Source organism: Episyrphus balteatus, chromosome 2 (genome assembly GCF_945859705.1).
Source record: "Episyrphus balteatus chromosome 2, idEpiBalt1.1, whole genome shotgun sequence".
Classification (NCBI taxonomy): Eukaryota; Metazoa; Arthropoda; class Insecta; order Diptera; family Syrphidae; genus Episyrphus; species Episyrphus balteatus.
Window position 1 is genome coordinate 29,425,119 of NC_079135.1, and position 24,191 is coordinate 29,449,309.

The window sequence follows — 24,191 nt, forward strand, 5'->3', positions numbered from 1 at the left end:
TTATACCATTAATTTTTCGTAGAATTTTTTTATTTCCAAAAAAAAACACCCTTTCACCTAAAATATATGTATTGACTGCTCAGATTCTTGGTTTCTGTTATAAATTAAACTATGTACCCATTTTCGTTGGTATAACATTTTTGCCCCAGTTTTTTTATGGTAGTATTTCTGAATTTCATCATTTCTCAAAAAAAAAATAGCCTTTCACTCAAGATAATTTTGTATAATTTTTAGATTCTTAACTCTTATAAAAAACGAAACTTTTTCACTAAGTTTAAAAAATTAATAAAATTTATTTCAGCTGTTACGATACTTTTCTCACACATAACTCAGCCCATCAAAAAAACACCCTTTCACCAAAAATATTTTTAGAAACTTTATGAATATTTTGTCCCAAAAACAAGCACCCTTGTTTTTAATCGGCAATAACTTTTCTTAGAGCAAATGCATTGACTTTATTTTTATGTTATTAGATTCAGCCTCTAAAAATACCTTAAAAACATGTGTCATATGACACAGACTTTTTTGACCACTTGTTTGATTCAAGTTTCAAGTTCGATTATCTTTATCTATAAACTTGCCCTAACCTATATTATGTATTGTATATGAAATAAAAATTTTATTTTGTTTTAACAACACCTATTAAATCATCGTTTATCTTAAAGTTCAGTTTGGTTAAAATTTATGTCTTAAAGAAGTTAACATGGGATACGTACGTGAAATACAATGTTACTTTTCCCATAAAGCTTTCATTAAACTATTCAACATTTCTGAGTATTTTACCAAAATTCTAATAAATAATAAGACTGATAGCCACTATCATTCACATTTGGTAAGAATTTCTCATAAATCTACTTTTAAGTAATACAAAAAAAATGGCATCAATCTACCCAAAAGCTGTAGCGGTTAGTTCAACCGACACACCCTGACATTGACAGAAAATATTGTTTTTAGTGTTAAATTTGAAATATATTTGAGTTACGAGTTTTGAACACCATGGGGGATTTATTTTGGCATCTATATTTTATCTCTCTACTTCTTTAAAAAAAAAAAAAAAAAAAGGAAAGAGATGTTCAAGTGGGGGAAAAGGATATACCATATTTTCAACAAAACTATTATATCTGTACATTTATATATATTTATTTAGAATGGAAAAGTGCAGTTCGTCACTTTTATTTCTTAAAATTATTGTTTTTTAAAGCTGTCACAAGCTTTTAAAAACAGACATTTTTACTGCTGATATATTATATACATTCATTCATATGTTTGTATATGTATGCTCATAATGAATCGATTTATTTACTCATACTTATGTATGTTTTGTTCCCAAAATCAAAACCATTTGTTGCCTGAAACTGAAACTATTATGTTGACATCATTGTCAACTATGCCAGTTGAAAATCTTTTGTTTCAAATATTTTATATTATTTGACAGATGACGCATTCTTTTGTGTGTTTGATTATATATCCTATTGCCCATTCTTTCCCGTCACTCAAATGAAAAAAAAAATAAATAATAAAAGAATGTATCGAAGGACAGTGATTGAAATGGGTCAAGAGTAGAAAATTAGTGATGTAACCCTTATTACCCCAGTTGGAAGAAAGGATATTTCAAAAAAAAAAAAAAAACAATAAAAACTAAAGTGTGAAAATAAATACTTAATTGACAGTCAATACATTTCTTTTATCAAACGAAGAAACAAACAAACAAACAAAATCACTGTCGGAAAATGGATTTTCACAAAAAAAATGGTATTTTGGTATTTACAAAATGATTTATTGATAAGAGTTAGAGTTAAACGATCAATTTCTGTATTTCTTATTGATGATTGAAATCACATAACGTCGGTATACTCTTTTTTTTTAAGGACATTTTATGTTTGTGGATGCTCATTTAGAAACTGATGATAACGTTAATATTATACCTTGACATGAGGAAGAAAGTGTACATATTTATTTACAGTGCTTGGCATTAGTATTACCCCACCATGAAAAATACAGTTTTGGGGATAATTTAAACAATTTTTTTTTAAATTAATGTTATCCTAAAGCAAAATCGGGAATTTTCGAAAATAAAAAAAAAATAGTTTTGTGTTGCTTCAGTATAACCGCATTGCATTTCTTTCAAAATAATTGTTTTTGCAAAACTTAATATGGAATTTTAGAAGAAACAACATTCGATTGGTATACTTTAAATACTTTTTGAAGTGAAAACTACTTTAGTATCGTAGTGATTTGAAACAAGATGAAACGAAAAAGCGACAGGAAAAATCAATTGATTATAACTTTTTTGTTTTAATAGACAGATGAATGAAATTTATACTGTAGGTAGGTAATAGAATAAACTACTATTGTACAAAATTTCAATTAGTTTTATATTCAAAATCCTGAGATAACGATGAAAAGATGTACTTTTTCTAAACACGTTATATCTTTTGATCTAGAGCACATACAAATTTGATTTAATATAATCTTTCATTTGATATATCACACAAAAGGGTACATTCTCTACAACAATCTTAGATTGAAAAATTTGAAAAATACCTCAAAACACCTGTGGAGATCTGTTGGCGATGACTAGCCACCAGTGCAGTGTAGGAAGTCCATAATCTCAGTTTGAAATTTCGACATGGTTGGCTTTAAAAAATTCTTACTTTTTTTGTAGGCATCGCAGAAATATGATTCAAGCGTCTAGCTAAAGGTGAAATAATAAGCTTTCATATGGTATACAATTTTTTACAGGTTGTCATTTTAAAAATAGGTGTTAGAAGGGAAAAAAGATTGATTTTGTTTGCTTTTTTTTATGAATACTGATTGGGTTCACAAAATTCTAGCTCTTTTTGTAGATGTTGTAAGACATGGTCGATATAAATATTTTGAGCTGAAACAAAAACATTTCAGATGATATGAAATTTATTATAAGTTGTCATAAAAAATGCATTAATGGTGTTAGAAGAAAAAAAGATTTTTTTTTGCTTTTATCTAGAAAAATTATTTTTCTACCACGTGTGAATTGCACACATGATTTTTTTTTTATTCATCAGGGCATTCTGCAAATGTAAATAATTTCTAATTTGTACTTATTTGAAGCTCAAAAACGTTTCTAAATGTGCCAATTTATGGGTATGAATGAACATAAACTCATCTTGAAGATTTTTAATTGAATAACAATTTGAAGAAAGTTTTATTTTTGGTCGAAATCGTTTCAAAAATTGTTAACTGTTTTCAATCGTAGCATTTTCTGGCTGAAAATCGTGTTAAACTACAAATGTTACCTTAAAATTGGTGAAAAATTTCCATAAAACTTTTTTTTTAGAAGAATGCAAATCAACACTTTATGACAGAAAAAATTGCAATTCGACGTAACTTTTTACTCCAATGTCCCAAGTGCCATTTTAAATTAAATTTTTATAATTTTTGAAAAGCCAATATCTGCTAACCATAACAAGTTTTCAATTATTGTCTTTTTTTTTAGTGCAAAATATAAACCATTGCCCTATTATTCGAATTCGAAAATTTACATTGAAGGCTTCTTAAACATAAGCTTGAAAAGGTGGTATCTAATCGAAAATGATTCGAGCCACGTACATCACCGAGTCCTTGTGAATAGTATACAGTAAACCCCAGATAAGTACCTCACCTTATATGCGTTTGAATAGCCACTTAAGCGGGTAAGGTATGTATATTTTCTTAAAATTTTGTGAGACTAAAGTGCTTATCATTAAGTCGATGTTGTTAAAGTTTTACGTATAACTAATTAAACGTAGCGAAAATGTTCCCAGCTAGAGACGGTATCTGAGAAGATTCTTACTCGTCTTCTCCGTTACCGTCTTTGTCTGTGAATAATTTAGCTACGTTAAGTTAGTTTTGCGTCAAACTTCTTGAACATCAATTTTATCATGAGCCCTAAACAAACTTCAAAATATCGTCTAAGTTACTTGGGAATGGCCGATTTACTTTGATGCACTTTTTTTTGCATTTCTCCTTGTTTTATGTAATTTGACCAGCAAGAGCTACAATGACAATATAGGTATAAAAGTTTGAAGACGCATTAAGTCACAATTAACTACTCCTGGCTTGTTTTTTTTTCCCAAATAGTCCTTTAATTACATCATCGTCTAACAATAACTGATAGTAAAATAACGAGAAACATAATTATTTCGCTCATAAGGAAGTTTCCGAAAACGGAGCAGTTTTTGTGTCTTAATTGCAACAAAAACTAACTTGTAGTTGTTTTTTTGTTTTTTTTTTTTTTCAAGTTACAGAAAATTGTTTTTCCATTAAGTCATCAGACAATAACTGCAGAAATAAAATCCATTATAAACATAAAAAAACGTTTTGTTTATTTCATTCAAAAAACTTAAGTATACCAAATGTAGATACAACAAAATTGTATAGCGCAGTAGTCTCTCATGATGAGCAGTGGTGGTTTTATGTAGTCATACTTTTCCATGAAAATGCTTCTGAATGATGCAAAAAAAAAAAAGAGGAACCTTTTGTAGCCAAGAAATAATTCCATCTAATTGCTGTGTATGCTAGTGCACAGTTAGTGAAAAACTGGGAAAAAGTACTTCTTGTTGCTTGGATGCAATATAACTACCATAGTGAGTAACATCAACTTAAAGATATATAAAATCTCGCTTTCTTCTCGCATCTGTAAATGTTTTTTTTTTTTTTTTTTAATTTTAATTAGGGATACACATTTGTATAGGGAAGAACGAATAATATTTTCCATTTACTTAAATAATTCTTATTATATTCTTCAAATTATATTAAATTTTATTAAAAAAAAAAAAACAAATTAAATTTCTTTTCTCTTTTTTTTTCTATAATATTCTAGTACCACATTCGACTGGCATTAAAAAGTATGTAGTATGGTGTTTAATTTGCGGAGGATTCTCATGCCTGTTGGGGGTGTTATTCTTGGGAGTCTATTTCCTGCTGCACTCGTACACCATTACGGTGGGGAATTTCGAGACTGTGCCCACATTTGTACCTGCAACCCTGGTAAGTACATAATTCTATTACTTTTTTCTAATGAAATCAAAAGTTAATTAATTAATACTACCATCCTTGATCTATTTTTGCGATTCTGTGCGGGGTTAAATTTAATTTAACAATATTTACAAATAAGTAAATTAGTGCGAAAAGTTCAAGAACATAAAGTTGTTGGTTTTTTACTCAAAACTTGAGAAGATATGATAATTTATCATTGGGTGGGTTTTTTTTTTAAATATTATATCCCACAATAAAGATGTTGAAAGTCTATTTTGGAGGTATTATTTGCTTTGTTGGGAGGTTTCGTTGATTAATTCAATAAACTTCAGTTTACCTTTATCTTTCCTGAGATTAGGTTAAGGTGAAAAGGGGTTCATTGTGCTTTACTACCTAGAATTTAAAGCCAAGAAAGAAAGTGGAAAGAGTTGGAATTATGAAGATTTTATATAGCTATATAGTTGTGAGAGATACCTCCTTGAATTTCTGAATAAGTTTAAGGGTGTTCTTTTGAATTTTACCTAAAAGAAGCTCTTCTTATTTGAACTTGGGTAGGGCATTCACCATTCATAAAGAATGTAAAGTTTTGCTCTCCCCCTTCGCTTCTATATAGTGACACCTTTTGTACAGTCAGCCATGGTGATGCTCATCCTTCCATAATGTGAATTTGCTATGATGTTATGATCTGATTCAATAAAGACTGAAAGTTGATGAGTGATTTTTTTCTTTAAAATACAAATTGTTGACCATACGATTTTATTAAGCTATCTTAAAAAAAAAAAAAAACTAAAATATGTATTCTTAAAGCTCTGAGAAGAGCTTAACAAAGTAAATGCTCTCAGCTCAATGGTCCAGTCCAATAAAGAAAAAAGACACAATCTCGCTTAAGATGTTCTTTGTACATGTTTTGGAATCCACACTAAGAGTCTGAGATAAACGTTTATAAACGTTTTTGCATACTTCTTGCTTTTATCCACTTTCGAAAAAAAACTACTATTTTCCATAATATTTTTAACATAACTTCACAATCAAATGAATAGCTGTCCAAAAATCAGTATAAACTCAATATTGTCGATTAAAAGATATCGAAATTTTCCCGATATTTTATCGTAAGCTACTTTTTGTTCTAAGTCTTATTGGAGACGATGTTGGTTTGAGTGTGTTTTTGAGAATTTGGTGATAATATTAATGAAACAAGTTGTTTCTATTCTTTCTTAGTACTGAAAAAATTACAATTGATTTTTGTCCATAATTCATGAATATTTACGATAAATTGGCGAGCAGGGCTCGATATAGTCACATACAATAAGAGGGCGAAAGGGGTTCGATATGCTCTGTGCGATGAAATTTATTTACTTTATAATACAAATACATTTGTCATTTTATGTTCCTTTAATTTCAACTGACCTGTTATAAAGGCTATGAAAGAAACAAAACAAAAGAGCTGACGTCAAAACTTGATTCTGATTCAAAGACAAAAGTGTTGTCTTAAGGGGTAATAAAACTTGGTAAGCACAAAATCGAGTGTGACATAAAAATAAAGTCAATACGATTGCTCTAAGATTTGTCGATTAAAAACAAGGGTGCTTGTTTTTTTACCTCAACAGGTAAAATATAACCGAAACACATGTGAAAAACATGCTACACTGATGAAATTCGGAATGAAGGTTTTAAGAAGTTCTTACAAATATTTTTGGTGAAAGGGTGTTTTTTTGATGGGTTGAGTTATGTGTTAGAAAGGAATCATAACAGCTGACTTATATTTTATTAATTTTTAAAACTTGGTGAAAAAGTTTTGTTTGGTATAAGAATTAAGAATCTATTAAGTGTACAAAATTATCTTGAGTGAAAGGGTGTTTTTTTTTTTTTAAGAAATGATGAAATTTGGAATTAGTTCCTACCAAAAAAACCTGGAAAAAATTTTTACACCAATGAAAATTGTTAAAAATGTGTCATTTATAACAGAAACCAAGAATCCAAACAGTCTATACAAATATTTTAGGTGAAAGGGTGTTGTTTTTTTTTGGGAAATAAGGATAAGTCCATTAAAATCAATGGTATAAAAGGTACCCTTACATAATTCATTAAATATGTTCTCTTTCCCATGGGAATTACGAATAAAACAAATCTTTAAATTTTTTTCATGTGAAAGGGTGCTTTTTTAGAGGAAGAGAAAAAATATGGATATATTTGAAAAAGTGTTACTAGAGTAATATTAGTGGTACCCTATTGAAATTCAGCAATTATATTGCTTTTAAGATAAGAAACAAGAATCTAAAGTGTCTATAAAATTATCATGGTTAAAAGGGTGTTTTTTTGAGTGAAAAAAATAATGGGTCACCCTAATGAAATTTAGTAAAAACATTGACTTTGGGATAGAAAGCCAGAATAAAGAATTTCATAAAAAAAATTTAGGTGAGAGGGTGCTTTTTTTCGAAGAGACAGTAAAATCTGTAATTGGTCCAAAAAGCCAATGATTCGTGTAAAACGTCTAAGAACTTAAGTACTAACGTTTAATTTGTCATCAAAACCAAAATTAAAATGAATCATTGGCTTTTTGGGACCAATTACAGATTTTTCTGTCTCTTCGAAAAAACACCCTTCCACCCAACTTTTTTTTCATAGACTTTTTTTATCCTTGGTTCTTATCCAAAAAGCAAACTTTTTGTCAAATTTCATAAGTGTAACAATTTTTAATTTTTTAAATGCCTCTTTTATACCTGAATTAAAATAGGTAACAAAATAGGCTTCGGTATGTGTAATTTTTTAATGATGTAAAATTTTTTAAATGGCGGCAATGAGCGGTTTTTCTTGCAACGTAGACAATATCCCAGAAACAATTATGTGCACAACGCCATCTACTAACATTACCAGAATCAACATTTAACGGATTCTTAATTTTGGGCTGGATTTTTATCTGTGATATTTCATAGATGGTGTTGTAAGAAGACTTGAATTTTTTGTTTTTAAGTGCCCGATGCTAAAGAGAATAAATCGAAATCAGTTTATTCGTCCTCGAAATACTATCGAATAAGCCACTCTTAACAAAATTTATGAGAAAAGTGGCCTAAAAAATTAGTAATTTGACTCAGAAATAGTTTGTTTAATGTTTCAAATGAAAACAAAATTTACTTTCAAATTCGATATTACAATCAGAAACAAAAAGTATGTATTCAATTTTAAAGTTCAAGTGACCTCAACTCCAAATTTAAAATAGAAATAATTTAAATAATTTTTATTATTTTTGTTATTTTTTTCTTCGTTATCAAAAAGTATGTAGATAGAAAAGTAAATCAAAAGTAGGGTTCTAAATGTTCAGCTTTTAAATAGAATAATTTAAATTACTGAGTCCAAATGGAACCTTGACTTAGTATAGGCCATCAAAGCAGCCTTTTTTTTAATAAAAAACTGATATTTTCACCAGCTGTTGATTTTGCAGTTACTTTTAACTTAAAAAAAGCACAAAAAATAAATCAATTTGTTACCTACAACGCGCTTCTTTCTTTTTTTGCACAAAAAAAAGAACAGAACAAAACTCCATCAAACTTAAATTAAATATTTCACCCTCAAGCTTATCTCTTTAATATTTTTTTTTTTTATAAATTTTCAACACACACAAAAACCGAATCAAAAACCAAATCTCACACAGTTCGTGTTTCGGTCGTTCACATACACAAGCTACCTACATATATTTCGAAAATCATTTAAAAAAATAAAAATAAAACCAACCGGAAATTATCTCCCATACATGTTTGTGTATAGGTTGTTTGTGTATGTGTGATTGTAAGTGAATTTTATTTTTTCTCACAACCATCATCATCATCACAAAAAAATATCCTTCCACCCACTCCCCCCCTCTTTCCACAAATCAATTCTATCTACAAATTCATCATAACGTGCACTTTTTCAACTGCAATTACCCGAACAAGTGCTTGGTAATAGTGACCCATTGCACAAAATGCACAGAACAGACCATTTCCCTTAAGACACTTTTCTATGATTCCCCATCACAGAACCCCTGCACCAGTCCTAGAAACAAACTATTTAATTTTTTGTTTTTTCCTTTTCTTTTCTTTTTTTTTTTGTATACAATTTTCTCTCTCCTTAACATTCGTCCTAAATATTCACTAAGGCATCCTTCTCATTTCAATTCTCCACTTAAATTTTTAATTAAATAACCCAAGTGTCCAGCAGCACCAAGGAATGGCATCAGCCAGCACCAGGAGCACGAATAAAAGACGGACAAAAAAAATATACACCTACATAGAAGAAAAAGGAAGCAAAAAAAATCCTTGCACCCAGCAACTGGAAAACCTAAATCCAGGCTCACGAAAGGATAAACAAAAACAAACCAGACTTCAAGCAAGACAAACAGGACTAAAAAATAAAGAAAACAAAATATAGAAAAATGAAGGATTACGTCGGTCGGTTTGGTTCAGATCGGACACAACAGGACGAAATCATCACTATGATGACGATGATGATGATGATGCAAGGAACTGGCAGGATGAATGAATGAATATATGTAGAAGGCTGCTGCTAGTAGCAGAAGCACAAGAAGGATACATCACTGAACACTGATGATGGCGAGATGATGCAATGATGTTGAATGTGGTTGTTGTTGTTGTGCCCCAGTTGTGTTGTTGGCGCAAACACAGTATATTTCTGCTCCTGCCGTATATCCTTATTTAAATGCATACAGATTGTTTACGAAAGCAAAGAAGCAAAAAAAAAAATTATGTATAAAACATAAAATAAAATATAATTTTATTTTAAAAGATTTTTCTCTCTTTAGTTTTATAAGAAGAAGAAAAAAAAAAGAATAAGGACGTGATGTTGCGCTGATGGTAAGTGTAGGAACCTACATACATATATTTCCTTGAAAATCCAATCCAAGATGCAAGAAATAAGAAAAAAAAAGAAAAAAAAACAGAGAAAAAACAAACCATGCCAAATAATTGTGTTCAATTTAGAATCCTTCCTAGCCGCGAATCCTCAATCCTATGGAATCCTTCACAGAGTATACGTATTTTATATCGTGCTACTTTTCCTTAGCCGAGAAATGTAATTAAAACGAATGACACCTATCACTGCAAAATAACTTTAATATTCGCCCGCAATCCTTACAACCAAGAACGAAGCAAAAGGATTTTCTTCGCCAAGTTAGCACTCTGAGCCCTCTAGTAGTAGATCCTGCTTTTGCCCAACCCCCCAAAAAGAAACTTATCTCCTGTATATCTTTCCCGCAAAGGAAGCAAAGAAATGATACTTTTTACTCAATCTCCTTTTTTTATATCCATCTATCTATCTGTCTGTAGTATTATCATCCTCCTCCAAGAAGATATCCTTTTCTTCATCCTTTAAAGTTCAAAATCCTGATTTCTTCTTTTTTTTCTCTCCCTGCCTTGCCGTGATGTGTCGTCATGTCGTTTAGTTCTAAAGGGAAGAAATGCAATTACAAAAGTTTGTTATATACGCACTCTGTTTTGGTGTGTGTAGGATGTGTATGTGGGACAGCATCCTTTTTTTTTTGATTTTTTTTTTTTTGGAATCCTTTAAATCTTATTCTTTTTCTTCATGCCAACATACATCTCCATATTTGCACATACAAAAGAAAAAAAAAAGTTTAATGTTATGCGGCGAAGGACGAGGTTTTTGGCAGCAATGAAAAAAAAAAGGATTATTTGCGTTTAATTCATAAAACAGATCTGGTTTTTGGTTTCGGGGATTCTTTTTGGTTTTTTTTTTTGCTCAATTTTTATGCAAAAAAAAAGCTTACGAGGAACAACAACAACAAAAACACACAAATATATGAGGATAGCATTGTCCTTGTGTTTAAGGAAGTTTTTTTTTGTTATGTTTCTTCTTTTTTTTTTGTTTTTTAATCCAAAAGGAAAGGAAGATGAAAAAAATGCTCTTATTGTTATATGTTTTGCATTTGCATTTCTTTAGTTTTTTTTTTTTGAATTTTGTGTTGTTGGTGTTTAAGAACTACCAACACTCGTATTTCTTTTTAGTTTACTTTTTTGTATTTTTTTTATTATTATTTTTGAAAGCTTCTAGCTCCATCTGTATAGGTTTTTTTTTAAACAAACATATATCCCCAGTGTTGCCGCTATTGTTTGTAGTTTTCTATATTTTTTTTTTACTTTCTTTTTTTTTTGCCCATCATCTTCTTTGGGGCTGACAGGAAAACAATAAGAATTTTTTTCTAGGCCATGGTTAGAAAATGGAAAGAACAAAAAACCTCTACCTATTTGGTAAAAAAAAATGTTAGAGAGCATGGTTAAGAGTATCAACGACAAACAGAACATACAAAAAAAAAAAAATATTGTGTTTTATTTCCATTGAAACTATTTGGTTGGTTGGAGTGTGTAGGTTTTTTTTTATTTTATTCTTAAAGCCAATAGGATACAATGGGTCATACCTACCTACAACATTCATACATGGAATGAAGTTTATTTTTTTTTTCGTTTCTTTTTCGTTACATGAATTGTTTTTTTTTTCAATAAAGTCCTTTAACGTATTTTATTTTCACACATTTTTCGATGTTAAGAGTTTTTAACAATTTCTTCTTTTTTTTTTCAAACCAAGTGTATATTTGCTTTGCTACCTATATTACGGATAACAGTTAAAAAAAAAATACAAAGTTTGTTCTAGTTTTTATTTGAATTAAAAAAAAAAAAACTTTTTTTTGTATACAATAAAAATGAGAACGAAATAAATATGGGTTAAATAAAAAGTTAGCAAACATTTTGTTAGAGAAAGTAAAATGTTATGCGTTTCAACGCATAGTTACTTTTTTATTCATGATGCAGAGACTTTTTAAGAGAAAAATGCGCTTTAAAGTGAAAGAATTCCTGGAATGTATCCAAAAGAAAAAGAATTTCTTGAGAGTTTTGGAAGTATTTTTTTTTTTTCAAGTTAAAAAAAAAACTTTTGAACAGGGACATTGAGAATATGATATAAAAACCTCCCTTTTTTTCCTTAGGTAACTGCAAAATCTAAAGTTTTAAGCAATCTTAAATAACCTTGTTTAAATAGACGAAAAATGTCAACAATTTTTTTTTTTTTAATACAGACGTGGATATTGTATTGGTTTACAATCTGTATCTGTAAAAAGAGAATCCTTCATCTGCAACGCTACTTTTATATGACGTCAGCAACTACATCTTAAAAAAGTAGGTTTTAGACAAAAATAATGTTCTACTAACTTGTAACTGAGCTAATTTTAAACAAAATTGTCTTTTAAAATATTCTTGTATCAATCACCCTTTAGAAAAAGCAGCACTTCAAACTTTCATATGCACTCAAAAGTATACAAATGTATTAAATATACAGTGTGTCTCATTATAAGATAAGGAATTTTAAAGGTGATTTTTTGGGTAAAGATACCTATAAAGTTTTGTATAGCACGTCTCCATCTTAGAGTTATTTGGCGACTCTCCAGAGGGATTTTTGGAAATAATTTTTTTGGAACGAAAATAGCAGTAGGTACTTGTCATATCACGATTTTAGTAAAGTTGAAGTTTCTCGAAAACGGCTACAACGATTTTGTTAAAAAAATCAAATTTAAGTTCTAAGACAAGGGCTATCTATCAATGCAAAAAAATTTTTGAAATCATTATCAACGGTACTTGCCATACAACCACTTTTTTTAAATCCCATTTTCTCCGAAACTTATAAATCGATTTCAAAGAAATTTTTTTAAATGCATTAACATAATTTTAATTTAAACCAAAAACAAAATTTTGAAAAAATTTATTTTTGGATTAATAAAAAAATTGAAAATTTTGTTTTGAAAAATCAAATTTTCGTAAACCGGACATTGATTTTTTTTTGAAATTTTGGTTTTTGATGTTGACTAGTGATTTCTACTAAATGGCATACCAATTTTATTTTAAAACTTTCCAAAGAAATCATTAACAAAAAATTTGTTTAAAATTTTTTTTTTTCTAAAAATACATACATCTTAATAAAACAAATGAAATTGCATACTTGTTTTGGGGAGAACTCAAATTAGTTCAGATTTTGTTTTATAATTTTGAAAAACGATTTTTATTTTTTTTTTAATTTTTTTTTTTTACATACCTTCAATAGTTACATTTATTAAATTTTTATATAAAAAGTCCTACAAATTCTAGCAACTTGAACCCTAAGAGCAAGTTCGTGAGATCCAGTCGTGCATTTTATTTAAATAGCGACAAGATAAGAAAACAGTTGAGCTCATTTTTAACTCACTGCACTTTTGACTCACTGCACATATTTATAATTTTGTTGCGACTGCAAAATTACGAATTGATAAGAATATTTACTTGAAACAAATAAAAACTATAAATTGATAAGAATTTATTCATAACTTGAAATGAAAATGTTACATTAGTCTTTTAGTTTTAAATCAACTGGCCAAGTTTGCACTTTTCGTTATGAAAATACAAGTTTTTGTTCCTAAACAGATTTTCACTCGTTATTATCCTCAAAAAAAAGGTGTTGGATAAAGTAATTATATTAATAAGTGTCCGCGTACTAAATTTATAAATTGGTAATTTTGTTTGGATGTAAAAGTATCACTTTAACAACTTTATTGCACTATTAGCAATCTAGCTATTGTGATCGTTGTTATGTGATCGTGTGATTTCTGAACGAGGTGACGAATTAGGACCACATTCACACAAAAAGATGTTCCTAAAATCAAATAGATGGCGCTGCAGATGTACGTATTAATAGATGATGACTAATTTCTATTCAATAAAATATGTAAGTGTTTTTACTCTTGTGAGCGTTATTAAATTCATACTACGTTTACGTTACGTGATTCACATTTGTTCCACGTCTCAATTCTGCAAGACGTCGAAAAAACTACTTTACCTACTTCTATTTCGAATATCTATTTCTCAATGAAATGTCACTTTCATAATTCAAAAGATTAAATTAAATTAAACACATTTTTATACATTTTTTAGAAACTGTTTAGATTCTTTTATTTAATATAAAATATTTTAGTTTTTTAGTACAATAAATATTTAAATTAATCACCGATTCATTTTGGTGTCTACTTTTCTTACTGTCCAAAAATACAATATGGCCACTTCTTATTTCCGGGTTTTATTTAGCATTGCCAGATGCCCATTTTTGTGTTGCTGCGAAAAAAAATTCGATAGATGGCGTATGGAAATAATTATAAAACCAAAGGAATTTTTGAAAAAAATGTTGTACATTATTTTTACTATTTTATTTAAGAAATAAACAAACAACGAATGTATAAGGCCTTTAAACATCCAACTTGTAGAGGAGTGGACTTGATCCAATATTATTGTAAACACGTCACTTAATTTTCTGCATTAAAAGTAACTTACTACACTCAGAGAAAAAATCCCATAAAATCAATAGGAAAACTATTGTTCCAATAGTTTTCTACTATTAAATTTGGTCAATGGGATTTGTACTATTATTTCAATGGTTTTCATACCATTATGTTTAGGCGATGTGAAATAATAGGTTCATACTATAAATTCAATGGTATATCCTATAAAAGATTTCGAAATAAGAAATAAGAAATTTCGAAATTCGAAGTTTAAATAATTTCGAACACACACATTAATGGTTTAATACTATTGAAACAAGAGTATGATACTATTGATATAATGGTATAAGACTATTAATTCAATGGTGGTATACTATCAATTTAAAGTAATGTACTTTTAATATTATGGTATCTTACTATTAATTTAATGGTAGTATACTATTAATTTTATAGTACTTTACTATTAATTTAATAGTATCTTACCATTAATTTAATGGTGTAATACTATTCATTTTAAAGTACTGTACTATTAATATTATGGTATCTTACTATTAATTTAATGGCAGTATACTATTAATTTAATAGTACTGTACTATTAATTTAATAGTACTGTACTATTAATATTATAGTATCTTACCATTAATTTGTAATACTATTCATTGGATAGTACTGTACTGATTTAACAGTATCGTACCATTAATTTAATGGTAGTGTACTATTGAACTTTTATTATTATTCACTTAGCTTACCAGATGCCGAACTTATCCACAAATTGTTAAAAAAGAAGCCTTATTAAATATGTAAACAGCAAAATTTGCAATTTTTTAAATTTCTTTTATTATAATTATATAACCATAACATTTTCTTAAATAATACTTTTAAATGTTAATTCATTTAATTAATAATTTTAATTAATTTACTTTGTTAGTCTCAACACTTTAAGATACTTGTATAAGATTAATTCAAATTAATTCAATTAAGTAGATTAATTTTTTTTCAGTCTAAAAACTTTTATGATTATTTGCTAAGAAATGGATATGAATTGGTGGACTGTCGAAATACGTTATACAGTGCCATGACATTTGTTTTTTGTTTTACATTTTTAACTCTTTAAATTATGATAACAGCTTACACGAGTTTAAAGCTTGAAAAAAGGAACTTAACAAATGAGGATAGAATAAATTGCACGACTGGGGTCGCACGTACTTGCTCTTATGCTTAAAGTAACTATAATGTTAAAGCTTTTTATTCAAGAAATTTAAAATTTGATATTTTGAAGAAATTTCATAAGTAGTATAAAAAAATTAAATCTGTTTTTATAATTAATAAAACTATTTTTTAAAATATCTTAAAAAAAAAAACAAATATGCCATTTTATTTCTCGTATAAAAAGGTATTTTTAGAAAAAAAATTTTGAAAATTGTAGGAGCCGTTTTTTAAAAAAATAATTTTTTATGTATAAAAATTTTTTAACATTTTTCAAAAAAAAAGTTGGTATGCCATTTTGAAGAAATAATTAATTTACACATAAAAACTAAATTTCAAAATTTTTCATTGATCCGTTTTCAAAAAATTGATTTTTTTAAAAAAAATTTTGAAATATTTTTTAAAAATCCAAAAATGCGTTTTTTGAAACTTTTCTAAATTTTTAATATTATCTTTACTTACACACGTTTGTATAAAAATTTTCATTTAAATCGGGTTAATGTTGTACGAGATATTCAGAAATGAAAAAACCCGTTCTATGACAGGTACCGTTAATAACGGTACAAAAAATATTTTTTTTATTTAAAAAGTTGGCTCTTATGTGTAGTACTACACACAAAAATTTTAATCAAAATCGTTAGAGCCGTTTTTGAAAAAAATTAACTTTTCTATTTCCGTTATATGGCAGGTACCGTTAGTTTTGGTCATAAAAAAAAAATTTCAATTTCCCCTCTAGGGAATCACCAAAAACTGCTAACTACCAAGTTTGAAGAAAATCACTTCACTCGTTTAGGCTGCAGCTCCAGATAGAGACAGACACACAGACAGACAGACAGACAGACAGACAGACAGACAGAATTGCCGGACCCACTTTTTTGGCATTCTCCATCATCGTAATGTCATGTAAAATTGTTATCTCGAGTTCGATTTTTTTTACGAATCCTAAACTTGCCCTATAGTACCTATATCGCAAGTAAAAAATTGAAATGGGCAAGGAAGCAATATAAAATATTGAAAATTAAAAATAATTAATATGTATTTAAAAAGAAGGATACACCTACTTGCGCTAATACTCTCGAGATCGTTTAATAGAGAACATGAACCTTTCTCCTTCACTTGTTTTTTTTATAACGGGAACGATTTGTTTTATGAATGAAGGCCAGAGTTTGAAAAGTTGCGATTGATTGTTTGGTTTCAGGATATTATAGTCGATTTAAACCTGGAAGTATGTATTTTGGAAATAAAAATTTAATGTTACTATTTATTCAGATTTCCAAGTGAATGATAACTTACAAGTGTATGTCCGAGTGATGCTTTTCTTCATCATAAGAGTTAAGTATGCTTTGACCCCTCTCTGTCTGGCTTAACAATTCTTTCAATGTGTTGTTGTCGAAAAAGATCGAATCATTTTCAAAGGACCGATGTGAAGATGAGGGTGAACTTATATTACTATGTACTGAACTGGAATTCGGTTCTAAGTAATTTGACTCAATCCAGTTCTTGCATGCCTCAGAAATATTTTTCGGTGGCTAATTAAAAAAAAAAAATTAAGCTTCAAATCAAGTTATCATTCAAATATATTGTACATACATTCTTTCTCCAGAAATTCAAATGAAACATAAATTTTGCCCTTGTGCCTAAGAGAGGAGCGGGAAATAACTCGTTTATTTCCGACTCGGTTGCAACCAAAAGGCTCTCCAAGTCGAAACCATTGTCTTAAATGCATGTGAAATGAGTTTATTTTTAAAAATTTGGGAATAGTTTTGAAGGTACCTGCCACACGCTTAAACACATTTTCGTCGAATCCAAATTTTTCGCAATTTAATTCCTTAAGTTCATTTTGCTCGCTTGCGTTGTTTTGCATTCCAAGAGATGATGCATCGAGAATAATGCTGCCCTCCACATGTATGGTTTGTTCATTTTCTAATTCGCATTCGTTTTCAAAAAGCAATAAATTGCCAAGTGCGCAGGGATCCATAGCTTTTTATAAATAATAATAGAAAAGGGTTTTCAATCGAACACTTTCTTTTATACTAGCGGACAAATGAAGAATTGTTTCATGTTTTTCAAGTGGCTTTTTATCCGTAAATAATGATCGTTAAAAAAATTTTTATAAAAAATCCTTAAAATTTGAGATCTTAAGATGAAAAAAAAAATTGAGACAACTTGTGAACCCCCAATTTCAATGATTTTTTATTTAGCTCACTACTATGCTCTGATCAATTTAAAGAATTAAAAAGGTCTGCACGCACGGATAATAATGAAACGAATGTGGAGAATTTCAACAGTAAAAAAAAAATATATTACACATTTTAATCGGATACCATTGAAGTTAGTGGTATATACTATTATATATCTGAAGTTTTAATGGTTTAACTTTAAGGTTAATGGTATATACTATTAAAATTGTTCACTAATGGTATTCGTACCATGAAAATATAACGGGACTCTGGCGGCGTCTGATATTATAGCATTTTAGATTATTGAAAAATTATTAGCAAAAAACATTGAAAAACCTTTTATTTTAAGACAATTTAAAGCAAGGAATACTACCTGACTTATTTTCGATTGAAATATGTAGTATACGTAGTTAAAATTTGTATCACTTTATATATTTAGCTCACTACTATGCTCTGATAAATTCTATAAGTTTTTGAAAAGGTCTGCACTCACGGACATTAACGAAACGAATGTGGAGAATTTCAAGAATCTAAAAAAAAAATATTCCACATTTTAATCGGATACCATTGAAGTTGATAGTATATACTATTATAAGTCTGAAGTTTTAATGGTTTACCTTTAAGGTTAATGGTATATACTATTAAAATTGTTCAATAATGGTATTCATACCATGAAAATATAACGGGACTCTGGCGGCGTCTGATATTATAGCATTTAAGATTATTGAAAAATTATTAGCAAAAAACATTGCAAAATCTTTTATTTTAAGAAAATTTGAAATATTTTCGATTGAAATATGTATTACGTAGTTAAAATTTGTATCCCTTTTTTTGTATTTAGCTCACTAATATTTTACTTACCTTCCATTACTTACCTACGCAATTTGAGAAAAATTGTAATTTCATTAACATGAACTCCGACAATTCAGAACTCAATGCTTAAGCCCGTCAGCAAAGATAAATTGCGATTAACTTTCGAAAATATACTATTTTTTTATTAATTTTATGTTTCATATTGATTGTATATATATGTATTAATTTTACTTGCTCTACCTATAGAAGTTATAGTCATAGAGCAAGTATTGCAACTGCAGTTTTTGAGATTTTATTTTCCGGAACTCTGCGATGAAATATATAGGCCCTTCCTTGACCTATGTCTTTTTCTTTTCAAAGGCAAATGAAAAGGCTTGGAGGATTTAGTTGAGATTTAGTACAGGTGAAATTTTTGATAAGGTCTAGGATTTCTTTCTTTAATGTTCTCGAATTTAAGGGTCACCAAACACCAAAAATGTTTTCTCAAAAACGGCTAAACGATTTGGATGAAATAGTGTGGGTGTTCTTAACTCTTTCAAATACACCTTGTTAAAAAAAATTTGATCAGAATCCGTCAGGTCGTTTTTGAGAAGAAAATGATCTGTTAAACTTCATGTGAACGTAATTCACCCACAAGCTAAGAAGCTTGAATCCGTCATGATGGAGACATTTCAGCCTTTCCGGCTTAGGTACTTAAATTATGCCGACCAAGCGAATCTTATTCATCTTAACTTTATCTTTTATTCCTCATTAAAAATTTTAGTGGGCGCGATGACGGGAATTTCTTGTTTGGGGGCTCCCTACCCATTAATAAAGGAAAATTATTAGATAATGAAAATTCTTTCACTCGAAGGAATTTTGGACAATGAAAGCAAGTACGGGTTACAGAGTCGTGCATTTCCTTATTTACTTATAATTAAATCAAATGCTATTCCTAACTCGCTCATAACTGTGTTAATGATTGAAATATACATACATATAAAGTAATCTACTGTAAGTTATAGTAGTTTGTCGCCTTAATATCTCTTTTTCTTAAAAAAATCTTCATATAAGTATAATTTTACTTCTAACATGATTTTTATTAATATAAATTCTGGCAACACTGTCGTGTTACATTACATTCCTGGCAATCCTGAGATATTGGCAATTCTTTTTATTAGATTAATAATAATAATTCAAAATATAATCAACAACGTGAATAATCCTATTAAATTTGTGTAGCTATGTTTAAATATTCAATATTAATAATATTTTGAGCTGATAATACGTAACAAAAGTATGAACTATAAATTTTAGTCTAAAATATTTATGAAACACTCAATATAACAATACTAAAATAAGAATGTATGTTTACGATCGAAGCCAATGGTACTGTACTATTAGTATATACGATTAAAACCAATAATACTTATCTTATTAAATCATTAAACATCTAATAGGATCCACCATTAAAAAATACTTTTTGAAGTTCGACAGAGTTAAAAGTACTGTACTATTAAAACTGTAGTATATACGATTAAAACGAATGGTACTTGTCTTATTAAATCATAAAAAATCTAACAGGATCCACCATTAAAAATTACTTTTCGAAGTTCGACAGAGTTAAAAGTACAGTACTATTAAAACTATAGTATATACGATTAAAACCAACGGTATTTGTCTTATTAAAACGAAAATTATCTAATGGGATACACCATTACAAATTATTTTTCGAATTCCGAGACAGTTAATAGTACGATACTATTAATACAATAGTAAATACCATAAGTTTAAATAGTATTTACTATTAAATCAATAGTTTCTGTCCTATAAATAATAATAGTTTCAAAACTATTAATACAATGGTACAAAACTATTGAAATACTATTAAAAAGAGTCTTTTTTTCATTAATGGTAGTCCCATTACCGACTTATGGGATTTTTTTCTCTGAGTGTATTTTCAAAGATCACTAGATACGGGTTTTTTTTTTGAGCAGATGCGAATTAATTTGCGATTAAGTTTTTAAATGCAGTTCATTTTTTTCCATATCAGAAGGAAAATATAAATTTTGTCAAAAGTAAATTGTTTTATAATGATATATTGAGAGTTATAGAAAAGTTGGAATTAATGCCAAATAAGACAGAATTTATCTTCGTGTTTTTTCCACAAATTTTTTTTGTCGCTTCTAGAGCTCTCCTTAAGGCTTTGGCTGCCATGTCGTACGTTTTTGTGCGACAATAAATATGAAATTTCAAGGCACTTAAAAGCTTGGCAGTCAAAGGGTTACACTATATTGTTTTTACTAAAACTTCTATAAAGCTTTACAGAAGCACCGGTAAAAATTGTCAAGCTAAATTGTTAAGTCTGAGCTTAGTACATTAAAATTAGTAACACGGTTTTAAACTGTTTTAGCATAAAAAGTACAAAGTGTAAAAAGTACGAAATTTGATATTTTGAACAAATTATCAATTATAAAATTGAAAGATTTTTGTAAAATTGATTTTTTTTGGGCTTTTTTAATTTTCTATTACGATGTAGACAGATAGTTTAAGGTTAAGTAAAAAATGATGCAATATTTTGCTAAGCAAAGAGAAACCGATTAATTATGGTTTTACAATCTAATATGCTGATTCAATTAAGTTGGCACATTATTAAAATTATTTTTGTTTTTCCCCATAAAACCAAGCATAATTCATATAAAATAAAAGGCAAGACAGGATCGCACGTACTTGCTCATATAATTCAAAGTACTTAAATATTAGCTCACCCTTGGAAATACATCGATTTGGTTGGATATCAGAAAAGAAATGAGAACAAAATGTTTTTTTTTTTTATTTTTCAAATTTTTTTTTTGAAAATTTTAATACAACAAAATCATCATTTAAATCAATCATTTAAAAAGTTTAAATAAAATCGGTCCAGCTTTCAAAGAAAAACAGATATATGTACGTAAATAACCAAAATGTCAGTTTTCTCAAAAATACCAACGCCATATTTCCCCTATTCGAATTTTTTGAGAAAAAATAAATTTGAAGATTTATTAGAATTTTAGATCAATATGTACATTGTACTAAATTTATTCGAAATCGTTGGAGTTCTTTTCGAGAAAAAATTGCAATAACTTAAAAAATTTGTATGATGGGAGGCATTAAGTTATGGATATTGCCTGGCCAAAAATCTAAAAGTCACAGTAATTCGCGATAGTCTTCAAAACTGGGCAAATTGCAAAGCTATCACTTCGATTTCCACTATTTGTATGTATAGGTACTCGGATATAAGATAAATTTATTTTTTTACATGAACAAGTGTTTCAATTATCTTTTTCACAATTTAAAAGCCACCCAAAGCTTTTAAGAATCGTATATGTGAGTGTGCTTCTGAAAATCCAAATTTTCAATATTTGATATGTTCCATGCATGAACATACATACTTACCCAAAATTGTAGGTACTTAAAATATTATCTAGAAACCTGTATTGTAACTTTATTATATGCTTGACCATTTTTTATTTAGGCCGTTTTTCCACAATCACACATTTTTTTACACTCACAAAACGTAAGCTCATTTTGTCTTCAAAAGTCTTTTTTTTAACTTCCAATCTTTTTTTATCTGGAAGCTGAAAATGAAATATCTTTGACATTTAGATGTCTCCAAATGTCAAGGCTATTTTTAAGGACAACCATAATTGATGCTATTTATAACGAGATAACTCACTCACATTTTGAAGATAAGAACTCCTTCCATGAGTTTTAAAGCACGATTTTAACAAAAAAAAAAAAAATAATTAAAAATACAAAAAAAAGTTACGTATTCGCCACAGTGAACACTCAAAAAATTAAATAAAAAGCTGGCATATACCGGCTAAAGCTATCCCACACCTCTATACTGCTATATACAACCACATCAACCGCCAAAGTTCAAACACTGATAATATGGTGGACATTTATTAGTTTTGTTTAACTAAAATCTAACCAATCTACCTAATCAATAAACTTTACCCAGCTTAAAATTTTACCTAATTAAAAAAAAAAAAACAAAATTTTCAAAAGCACACCCAATAAACTGGGGTCACGTTTCATAACTTTCCTGCTTACTTATCCGGTTAAAGTGATTTTCACTTAATTTTTAGCTTAATGTTGGAACAAATTTCCAATTACAGATACCTAACTAAAGAGGGAGAAAAACGAGACATAGAGATAGAGTGTTGGGAGGGGGGAGAAGAAAAAACATAAATTAATTGGATAGGTACCTACCAAAAAACGAACGCAACGGTCTGATGCTTTAAATCCCATAAGGACTTTTTGGATGCACGTGGATAGGTTAACCTATACTATTGAGTGGGTTTTTGCTTGCTGACACAAGGTTTTTTTTTCTCTACCTATCTCTCTCTCTCTTTGTCTCTCTCTCTCTCTCTCTCTCTCTTTGAAAATTGATTTAACCACAATTTTAATTAACTTTCCAATCACAGAGCGGCGTTGACAACACGAATACCAAAAACAAAAACGAGATAAAAAAAAATACAGGATTTAAAATCGGGTGATGGTCTATAAATACATTCCAATGATTGTGGTCAAAATCACCTCCTCCTCACCCTGTGTGGTGGGGTATTATATTATCTCCCTCAAAAAAAAAAAAAAAAAAATAAAAATAAAAAAAAAACCATAACCAATCAACCACCATCTAACCGACCTCACGAACAATTTTTAATTAAAAACTTTCCAGATTCGTTCTTTGTTCCTCCTTTTGCCGCCTTTTGGTTCAATCTCTCTAAGGATTGCTTTGGCATTTCAAGTAGAACAACACAACTATACAACAACTTGTATCTCTGTATGTTGACGATGACGAAAGAGAGAGGTTTTCTCTTCTATACAATAAAATCATGAATGTTTACTTTTTTTTTTTTTGTTATTTAGAAACTGAACCAATATAGAACATCCATACTGACTTGACTATTACTATGGGTCCAGAACACCGAGAGTTCACATTTTTTTTTTGTTTTCCAAACTATTGTGTTGCTCTGGGTTCGGTTCATAGCGGAAGTTACTGTGTAACGCTTACTCTCTATTGGGAAAAGCATAGTTACATGACAAGAAATTGAATTAACAACAAAAGAATGAATTTTCATCACAGAAATGCCATCCGGGAGTAAATTACAACGGTGAAGGAGTTTTCCCATTCCGCTGTTGTTATGATAGTGTAGTTTGGTACCTAGACCCCAAAACTCTACAAACAAAGTTTCAAGGATACACTATTTGTTTTCGTTGTTGTTTTTGTTTGTTTTTCTTTCAATAAAGTTTTAGTGTTTGGAAAGCAATGGTTTTTTTTTTAACCAATTTCAATACGTAATTGGTGTCTGGTACAGATCCTAGGAGAAATGAAATGTGAATGAACCTACGATAATTGCAAGAAATAATAAAAAATAAAAGGAAAAAATAAAATGGTCAATTTTATTGAAGCTGTTGATTATAACAGGAAATTACTTGAAAAAGTTGTTTTTTATTTCGAAATATAATTGGATCGTGAAAAGTCCTGATATTTAATAGGTACATTGATAAAACTTTCGGACTTTTGCTTATGGCCATGGCGGAATAGTAACAGCGATGGACTGTCACGCCGAAGGTTTGAGGTTCCAAACTAGCATTTTTCACTTAGATATATTTTTTTTTTTTTTTAAGTAGCAGTAAGAAAATTTTCATGCCACTTTACATTTTAT

General features: G+C 28.9%; 2 protein-coding genes across 4 annotated transcripts in view; one reads left to right on the top strand and one right to left on the bottom strand.

Moving 5' to 3' along the window:
• The window catches only part of LOC129908298 (uncharacterized), a 50,790-nt gene that overhangs the window by 3,727 nt on the left and 22,872 nt on the right, over window positions 1-24,191 (top strand). The window contains exon 2 of one of the 3 annotated variants that reach the window (XM_055984705.1): window positions 4,841-5,007. In XM_055984705.1, the coding sequence (XP_055840680.1) occupies window positions 4,841-5,007 (167 nt within the window). Of the gene's footprint in view, window positions 1-4,840; window positions 5,008-13,402; window positions 13,753-24,191 lie in introns of those variants that run through there. The other 2 variants (XM_055984706.1, XM_055984707.1) reach the window with 2 other exon arrangements.
• Window positions 16,568-17,942, bottom strand: LOC129908300 (uncharacterized). Its single transcript, XM_055984709.1, has 4 exons — window positions 17,279-17,942; window positions 17,096-17,220; window positions 16,799-17,034; window positions 16,568-16,724 (listed from the first exon to the last, which is right to left on the bottom strand). Exons 1-4 carry the CDS (start codon window positions 17,481-17,483, stop codon window positions 16,700-16,702), a joined length of 591 nt encoding a protein of 196 aa, XP_055840684.1. The 5' UTR covers window positions 17,484-17,942; the 3' UTR covers window positions 16,568-16,699.

Coding starts and splice junctions, on each gene's coding strand:
- LOC129908300 (XM_055984709.1), bottom strand. CDS start 17,483: ATGGATCCCTGCGCACTTGGCAATTTATTGCTTTTTGAAAACGAATGC. Junction 17,221..17,278: donor TGTGTTTAAGCGTGTGGCAG/GTACCTTCAAAA, acceptor CATGCATTTAAG/ACAATGGTTTCGACTTGGAG. Junction 17,035..17,095: donor TGAATTTCTGGAGAAAGAAT/GTATGTACAATA, acceptor TTTTTTAATTAG/CCACCGAAAAATATTTCTGA.